This window comes from Varroa jacobsoni, unplaced genomic scaffold (assembly GCF_002532875.2).
Source record: "Varroa jacobsoni isolate VJ856 unplaced genomic scaffold, vjacob_1.0 scaffold_301, whole genome shotgun sequence".
NCBI lineage: Eukaryota > Metazoa > Arthropoda > Arachnida > Mesostigmata > Varroidae > Varroa > Varroa jacobsoni.
Window position 1 is genome coordinate 143,899 of NW_019213203.1, and position 9,482 is coordinate 153,380.

The 9,482-nt window shown below is 37.6% G+C and overlaps 1 protein-coding gene across 4 annotated transcripts; it reads right to left on the reverse strand.

The window, feature by feature from the left end:
• Positions 1–251: 251 nt before the first annotated feature.
• LOC111259172 (glutathione reductase, mitochondrial) lies at positions 252–9,412 on the reverse strand. 4 transcript variants are annotated; one of them, XM_022830938.2, is made up of 9 exons: positions 8,611–9,412; positions 7,650–7,969; positions 6,566–6,793; positions 5,134–5,240; positions 4,763–4,871; positions 4,123–4,386; positions 3,558–3,861; positions 667–802; positions 252–522 (listed from the first exon to the last, which is right to left on the reverse strand). In XM_022830938.2, the coding sequence occupies exons 2-9, from the start codon at positions 7,762–7,764 to the stop codon at positions 421–423; spliced, it is 1,365 nt and encodes a 454-aa protein (XP_022686673.1). In that variant the 5' UTR covers positions 7,765–7,969; positions 8,611–9,412; the 3' UTR covers positions 252–420. The 4 variants fall into 4 exon arrangements, with proteins under 4 accessions (XP_022686673.1, XP_022686672.1, XP_022686674.1 ...); XM_022830937.2 differs by having other exon boundaries at positions 8,393–9,412; XM_022830939.2 differs by lacking the exon at positions 8,611–9,412 and having other exon boundaries at positions 7,650–8,154.
• Positions 9,413–9,482: the final 70 nt, after the last annotated feature.

The window sequence follows — 9,482 nt, forward strand, 5'->3', positions numbered from 1 at the left end:
GGAGTTCATAATGACAAATGAAAACTGTCGTTAAGATATTGAGAAAACTTTAGAAATCGGTAAATTGATAAACATTGTCTAGAATAAATACTACGCATTTCAGTTTTGTCAAAATGGTACATAGTCGTCCACTGTTTTACTTAAGTGAATTACATAACTAAATTTACTATTATTATTTACTATTATCATAGGCAAAAAGTTTTAAAAGTTTGCAACTGATGGCACATATTCTTAATATAGTAAATACAATATTTCTGCAAATTTGCGTAAAATCAATGCATTTATTATAAATCAACACGTATCGTTGTCACGTGTCGTAACGGGTTACACCGTTTACCATCATTTGCCATAACTTCGCGTTTATATTCTACTTATTAAAAATTCGTATTTTAAATAAGATGAAAAATTTATCTTCGACTCTCAACGCATAGTAACTAGTTCTTCTGCAGATGTAGGGTGAATTGCCACGCAACTGTCGAATTGTGCTTTAGTAGCACCCATTTTAACTGCCACACCAAAGCCCTATCCAAAAAAAAAGCATTCGTTTAGATGTTCGATTCATTAATTATTTCACTCGCCGCATTCAAGAGCACTAACATCGGTATTAAATATGGTTTAATGTAACTTATACATTTTTAACCTTATATAAACTTATAAATACAATACCTGCAGAATTTCATCACAGGAGTCTCCGATCATGTGCACACCAGCAACCCTTTCTTCAGGGCCCACGCAAACCAATTTCATGTTGGTCTTGACCTTCCTCTCGCACAGAGCGTAGTACATAGGATTGAAGCTCGATCTATGTTAATACATTGTCATACTTCTATATTAAAAACAAATATAGCAAAAGTTTTAAGTACTACTAGGAGATTGAAAAAAAAACTGCAAAAATAGTGTTTAAATAGGAAGCGAACCCATTAAAGGGCTACATCAATTTCCTGATAAAGAATACACGTTATACTTACTGAACGTATGAAAAGCCGGCTTATGGTTTTAAAATGTAGTAGGCTTATAACTGAGGTTGGTATGTTGCTAAATGAATGTAAGGGTCAAATAGATCAATTGTAGTTCCAATAGAAATATGTATATGCAAATCTCATAGTAACCACCTTATTTTTCCAGAAAACGGCTTCACTTTACTAACAATACATAGTCGCAGAAACAATCGTACGTCATACGTGGGGAGTTCTTTTTATTATTCGGGGGAGTTATTTTTATTATTCTGTCACTGAGCCCGCCTCATATTTGCTTTCATTTTATCGAACAAAGTAATTTTAAAAGTGTTCAGATACATTTAAGTAAATTTTCTGCACTGGGCAGCGATATATATGTTAAACTTGTAGCCTCAGCACATTCGGGTGTTGAAGTACATTGATGACTAGTGTACTTCTAGCCGCACTATAAATTGTCTATATTGGGGGGGCTCTCCGACAAATGCGAGCTATTGTCTTCCTAGAGAGCGGCTGCATATTAGAAGACGTACCAACCTAATACTAATGCAACTCTCTAATGCAACATAATCTCGTGTACTTCCCCAAGAAATCCGTAACTACTTTAGTTTGCTCGTAGTCATATTCTTCTCGGATGTGGGTTTGGTCTAACTTTGGACCTTTTTGTCTCTGCTTCCTATCGACCTAGAGACACTACTATTTGTCACACAAGTTTGTGAAAAAAACGTGCCATTGTAGTGCCATTGTCTTTTCTGGTGTCAAAAGAGGTATCAACGGTGAGGGTAACTTAGTATCCACGTTTCCATATGCGCTCAGTCATTTATGTCCACCCAAATCTCTGATTCTACGCTAAAGATTCCTAATAATAGGCTAGCGTTCGCAGCCTTTATTTTCGCAACCAGGTGATTGTATGTCGTCCAACTAAAGCGAAATACATCATTTTGCTACAAGGTGCAATTCTTGAACTTCGTAGGCCAGGGTTCAGCACTTTTCTCAGTTATAATATCCTCTACCTACACTATTTTATATTTATATATCTAATATTCGAATACACTATTTTATATTTATATATCTAATATTTGATCTCAATAAGAGGAAAAATAGGGAAGGTGACGGAAATTCACTTTTCATTATTAAAGCAGGCACCGTTGGCCTATCAGAACCCTCACGGGTTCTCGCATTGAATTTTGTGGCGTTTGTCAATATGTTCCGTAGCATACGATCGGTTGTGAAGTCAACCTACTTAGATATAAATGCGGTCAGGGTAGCCATTTTTGAGATGTGAAACAAATGTAGTGGCGATATCACCGTCCATTATACGCTGAATTCGTGCATCTTACCTATGGAGAATTTTACGGTTACTACTTTCCGAGTCAACAGACAGTTATTCTTATAAGCTAGGTTAAATGAGCATTTTTAAAGTCGGTCAAAGTTGTGGTTGAATTACCGTACTCTCCATGCAATAAAAATAATTCCAGGTGACCTGATCGTATGAGACACGGCCGAACTGTTACTTGGCTTAAACACATACCATTTTTTTGCGGTAAACTAAACAGACAAACTTCCGTTAATTCTATAAAACACACGTGATTAATAAGAAGGTTACCATTTGCTATCAAAGCTACCAATTCGCTACCAGTTACCAAAGCTACTTCGAAGTATTTGAATATTCTGCACAAGTAAACATATCCTTTGTTAAGTACCCTACCCCGTTTCTTAAGACTTTCACCGACCTTTGTGGCAGCTGATGCATCTCGTAAAAAAGCAATAGATTTATCATCCCATATCAAGACTCCCTCTTCTGTGCTGCATTGTTCGTGTCATATGCCGAGCAAAACAAAGTTTCCTATCGGAAGTCGGTTAACGTTTGCTCGAATCATCAAAGCAATGCTGGTGTTGTAAATATAATTTTGCATCGCTCTTTATTAGTTTTTCCCTGAATGTTGAATAGATCATAGTACCACGCTCCTTTCTCATACCATCATCTGCAGAGCTTTTGAGCACGAATATTTCTTCATAGCATCAAATTAAGAGGCTTTAGCCATTTTAGTTTACGCTCAAAGGTGTCGCAGTTTTTCACTGCCGGTAATGATCCTGGGCAGGAATTACCTATTTGTCAATTAAGTGGCGAAAGGCATACTGTCAGCGGTTTTCTGTAATTTTCATTAAGTTCATGGGGGCCTTCTTTCTCCCAACAACTTTTCCTAGTACATACAGATGATTAGCAATAATAATCTGGGTCACTCCCAGCTGGACAGAGAGCCTTGACTATGTCAAATTTGCTTAAGAAGTAGCTGCTATTCGTCGGGGTTGCCTTGTAGCCGCCCAGAGCGCAGTTCGTTGTTCAAGCGATTGAACCAGAATTGGCAACTGGTAACTTTTATCGCAAAAGTTTAACAACAGTTTAATGAAAATACAGGGCTCACACCCGACGGTCAAAACAATTATTCTGGAAGGTTTTGTACCATCAGTCGACGCGACGCTGGTGCTATCTGTCAAGTCCAACAGGAGCTCAAAAAATATCTATGTATATATTTTTATAATAATAAAGGGCGTATATTTATCACTATATAATCATAAAAGCAAATTATGTTTGTTTCTCACCTGTAAACTTTAACTTGGTCGACTCCATAACTCAGCTTTGCTTCCTCCTCCGATAGTCCTATTGTTCCTATAGGCGGATGTGAGAAGACGACTGTAGGAATATTATTGTAGTCCAATTTGAGTTCATTCTGACCTGCGAATAACCGCATAGCTAGCCTACGACCAGCTGCAATGGCTACGGGAGTCAAAAGGACCTTGCCGCACACGTCACCAAGCGCATGAACTCCGGCCAAAGACGTATCCTGGTATTCGTCAACACTTATATGACCATCTTTATCTTGTTTAATACCGACGTCCTGCAAGCCTATCCAATTGGATTATAAATAACTTTTACAAAGTAGAATTTTATATGTTCATAACATGCGAAACCGCAATAAAGATGTATATATGTTATATATAGAATTACTGATTCAGCTCGAGAAATAAAAATTCAAGTGTAAACTACTCTACACAGTTTGAATGAATACATTCGGGTTCTGCGTACATCACTGCCCAAGATGCTCAAACGCATCATTATACGTGTGCTTTAAAAGCAAAATCACTGCTACCCTCACTTACGACTTACCTAGATCCTTAACATTGGGATGTCGACCAATAGCCCATAGTAGACAATCAACATCAGACAAAACATTACCGGCCTTGGTGGTGACTTTTAGGCGATCGTCACTAGCTTTATCTACCCGAGAAATCGAGGTATTCATCTCAAACTTGACCCCGTCCGCTCGCATCTGTTCCATTAGTTGACTTCCAAGCATTGAATCAAATGCACGAAGTAGACGTTCAGTGCGGATTACCAGTGTTGTATCAACACCCAAAGCGCTCAACACACCTAGACAAATGAAGCTTTTAACGTAATAAATCCGTGGATTTATTATGAACATAATTATTCGCATATGAAGCAATCATCGTTATTAAAGAAAAAAGCCGATTTACTTAATTGAAGGCAGTCAATACCTACTCAACCTAGAAAAGATACAGGTTTTTTTCAGTAAAAGATTTTCTGTTATTTTAAAATATTTGTAACAGCTACACCAAAGCTAGCATCGGAGTATATTGGTGCATCTACATGTACTTAGAGCTTAAAACTTAGCCCAGGTTCGTTTATTGAAATCTCAAATATTATTGCATTAATGGTGTTACAGAACTGAACGTCATTAACCGGTACCAACTATTTGTATTCTTGGGTTGAGCATTACGGAACCTACCAGCGATTTCTACAGCAATGTATCCACTACCGGCGATGACGGCTTTTTGAGGCAGCTTTTCTATCTGGAAGAATCCATCGCTATCTATACCGAGCTCTGCGCCTGGCACCTTAAAATACGAACACAACTATTAGGGTACCGCTTTATGTTTTCAACTTACCAATATAGAAAAATATATTTCTAGTATGTTTCAGTAAGTGAAATTAGGATAATGCACTGTGAGTTTTAAGTGAACCTCGGTATTAACTGAATTAACTCTTATAAGAACTAATATTGTTTAGTATTTTCCAAGAGTGTGAGTGAGATTAATGAGGTCTGCATTACGAAGACCCGGCCCATAGTATTAAGCGATCATGTACGTAGTAACTTACATCTGAAGGAATAGTGGGTCGTCCTCCAACGGCGATTAGTATATGATCTGCAGTATATGTGTTTTCGCCAACTTTCACAGTATTTGAGTTCAGAAACCTGGCTCGTCCTGCAAAGACAATTAGTACTTCAGCTATGGTTACCAGTTAAAGCGAATCTACTTTAGAGTATGCGACGCCATTTTGATGGTAAATAAATGTCATTTTTCCGGTAAATGCCATTTTTTAATTAACTAAATGTCTTTTTATATTGTTAGTAGCATATTATATATATATATATATATATATACATACTGAGTACTCGGCTTTAAAAATTTCTTCTTAACAGCAGTTGTGAATAACACGTTGCTCGTACTTTTGAGCTTCTTCGGTAAGTTTCACTGGAAAAAGCTAACACTATATCTATAGAGATAAGTGGATTTTGATAATCATCTGACGTAAAATCACTGCTAAGCTTAACCCTCATGAGATACAGTAATGTTAAACCTTAATGGCAAGACCTTGATCATTTTTTGACTTCGAGCCATAGTCTAGCTGTGGACATAGTAGCTGCAGCAGCTGCTACTCTAGGACGAAATTGAGTTTAATGAGCTCAAGCACCTAATAGCCCCTCATTCAAACTAACACCCAGAGATAAAGTTTGCATTTTTTTCCTTATTCGAACTACACAATTTATCTTACGATGCGCAGTTCTTCGCATCTGGATTATTATTTTATTATTAGATTATTATAATTATTTCAAGAAATATAATATTTGGAAATATCACATTTATTAAGTAAAGTTCTGATGTGAAACTTATAATGTAATCGGGCCTGTTTGGCAGTAGTATCCATGGCGTATATTCGCTAATATCCAGTTTTCTATGCATCATTCACCGGTTTTGATTCCTACAGCCTTTAAAATATTGCTGTCCTCATTTTTTGACCCCTAAGTTTAATAAGCTAGCAACAGTCTTCCACATCTCTGTCAAATTCGCTCCTTTTAGTTGTTGACCTATTTTAACGGCTCAATCGAGGATGTCCCCATTATTTGTTTCTTTTTAGGAAGAACTTAGGAAGAACATCTATATTGCGGTTTTATGTGTACTTGGTATGTTTTATCTGTACAGCGCTACTTGGGACAGGGCCTTGTAAGATATGCGCTAGGTCTCTAGTGTTTAACTCAGTTTTCTTACTGCTAAATGCGCTATTAGTTAGGTCATTTAGCAGTTGTAACCCTAACTATTCTGTAGCTTCGATTAACATTAGTCCTGTTGTATTCTGTTGGACTTACCACATCTGCTGCGAAACCTACTATGACGTTACGCTAATTGTATTACCTTATGTTTTTATATAATGTCCAAGCTATTTTTATATTTATAAAACACGTATTTGATTTTTGTTTTAATCCGTACACGCATTATAGTGTGTAAAAATAAAATACAAAAGACCGTACCTTGGATGACTTCAATTTCACTCTTTCCCAAGTTGCTTTGGTAAATTCCGTTTAAACGCTTGATGTAATCATCCCTCCTAGCCTTAAATAAAGGCCAATTAAAGCCTTTGTAATCAAAGTCGAAGCCATACGCTTTGAAGTTTTGCATCAACTCCCTTTGCCACGCAGCGTACCAGCAGACCTTTTTCGGAACACAACCTACATTGACGCATGTGCCTCCCAGTCGAGCTACCGGATAAAAGTAATGTTATTCGAGTATGTAATTTCAGAAATTCTTGCACTACAAGGTAATACTAAAAGAAATTATACAGAGTAAAAAGCGAGATAGTCAGAGACAAACCTGAACACTTTAGCGAAAGTATTTCCGATAATTTAGTGAACATATGCCCACGGTGTGGGGGGCTCGCCGCAATTACTATGGATAGAGAATGTAGTAATACTTACTGCAACTGTCCAATTTCCGTGTGTGAATAATTTGAAAAATCTACAACTCTCAGCTGGATCAAATTTAGAACTTAGTAGTTGCAAATCCGGTGTCCCATTCACTCCACTACTGTAGCAACCAATTTAGTTAATTAGCAGTTGTATGATCACCGTATAGCTCTACAATAATAGCATTAGAACAATGCATATTCATACTCACATTAACGATAGTGAGCGTTATTGCTTCTTTATTGATTCAAAGTTGTTTAACACTAGTCCTATATTTATATAATAACGATTGCACATAAAGATTGCCCACTGGTACCAGCAAGAAGTATATTCAAAACGTGATACTAGTAACTGCTAGCCCGAAAATGTGAGCGTTTAAGTTAAGCTATCGTATATCTAAACTAGCTAGTAGTAAAAAGCTAAGAGCTATTCAGAAAAAAAATTAACATTAAAAAATTATAAAATCTTTACTCTAAATCTCAAAAAGATTCCTCGTTAATAACATTTCGTGATAAAGAAAGGAAGTCAGATTTCTTTTCTTGTTATTATTTATTAATCATTAATAAACAAGCCGTTGTAATGAAACGTCAGCATTCGAAAATTTTAAATATCGATAAATTACAAAGTCCTACTCCCTTCCATAGGTGCTTACCCTCTTCGATCAAACCGACTTTAACATTATACTCAGCTGCTCTACGAGCGCTAGCAATCCCTCCAGACCCGCCACCAATGACGAGGTAGCCAAACTTCTTCGGGACAGACGCCATTGTGACAAGAGTATGCCGATAGTTCACCACACTTTAATAGTTTGTCACAAAACCGAAAACTTGGAAGCAACACTCTTGGTATTATCAGTCCACGGAGGAACAAAGCCAAGAAGCATCCATAAAACTGCAGCGGTGCGGTATCGATGTCGACTGGATGTTTACAGTGCCTCCGTCAAATAGACAATTTCATCCGAACATTAAAAAGCTGAATCGGCAGACCAACAATGAAACGTTTGGTTTTAGTGAAGATAATGTTTACCATAATAAAGGATGGATCATATCTCGATCAATCATAACTGCTACGGAAGTAATAAGATAGTTCAATAAGGATTTGGCGAAACTAAGAGATCGTCCATGCTAGCATTTTGCGTCACTTGTTGGTTGTTACCGTCACAATTGTTTTTTCCTAAATCAACAGACTACGCCATAATATTATATATAATATACAGCGTAGGTAGCTTCCAATATACTCTGTACTAGTTTCTAATGCGCCAAGAAGACATCCTAAATCCCAATTCACATCGTATGGCACTCAAACAAGTAACACTCAAAAAAAATTACACTCGGACTCTTTAACTAAATGAGAATATTTTATCAGATTGTCTGCTTTGACAAAAAAATATTTTACAATTTCATTGTGAACCACGCTATTAGGCTACAGGCACCTATACAGCTATCTCCTCTCGGCTTTTCGAGGAACAGCTCGTACAATCTCGTCCTTTGGACCGGACTGTTGCTGCCCAAAATCCGCAAAATATTAGTCAACTGCACAGTGCGGCCAACAACACAACTGTTCGGGAACGAAGCTTCCCGTTTTGATTTATCCCGCTACCTGCCATTCTGCACCTGATCTCACTGAAGTGTTTTAGGACGGTGTTGCATTCTGATATGGTTGAACACGGCGAGTTGAATTTCGATGCAACTTGCTGTCGCGCCGTAAGCCCCGTACGACGATTTGCTAATGGCAATCCCATAGATTGATCGCCTGCTTCTAAGTCAATGTTGGCACAGGCTCCAAACCAAAGTGGCAGTTACGCATGAAGAGTTATACGTGTACCGGTCTGATCGCGTGTCCGGCATCACTTTACCTTCTTGCTCATCCCCGCTTACAACATGCGGTTGGCTCGCAGCGTTCATGCCAAAGTAAGGCACTCCTGCCTACAATAAAAATTGTTCTTTCTGAATCGGGTGAGATCCGTAACAAACTGTATCGCACAGAAATACAACAGTACGTTTTCGTTCTACATGCTTGCACTTGTTTCTACTTCCTGATTTTGCCAGTATAGTTGAGGCTGCCCTGGATAGCTGCAAATAAATGTCATATATTCGATGTCTAAGAGATTGTTTAGCCTATACTAAAAGTCTTCACATCGTACGCCGTTTCAACTTTGGTCCTCTTGGCAAAAAGGTAATTAATGTTCATACAAGTGCAGTGGAAGGTCTGATTAAGGTAAATATTCTTTGCCGCGAGTCCGTTTATTTTTCTACGCAATTTAAAACTATACTTACAGCTAATATTCAAACAAGCATCCATCTTAAGGCCAGTGACTGCTGCCAGCCTTACAAACCAGTAAATAAGTAGTCCCAGTACTAACAAGTACCTAAGTCAGTTGGGCTTAATGTTTAGCACGTTTAATAGAGGACGTACGTTTCACTATGTTAATATGTTATTTGTATGCAATCCGTTAAAAAAGCAATAAAGTTGGATCTTTCCTAAA

Excerpts from the sequence above, each read along its gene's own strand:
- LOC111259172 (XM_022830938.2), bottom strand. The coding sequence starts at position 7,764 with ATGGCGTCTGTCCCGAAGAAGTTTGGCTACCTCGTCATTGGTGGCGGG. Across the intron at positions 803-3,557 it reads GACCAAGTTAAAGTTTACAG|ATCGAGCTTCAATCCTATGT; the intron begins GTGAGAAACAAA and ends GTATTAACATAG. Across the intron at positions 523-666 it reads CCTGTGATGAAATTCTGCAG|GGCTTTGGTGTGGCAGTTAA; the intron begins GTATTGTATTTA and ends TTTTTTGGATAG.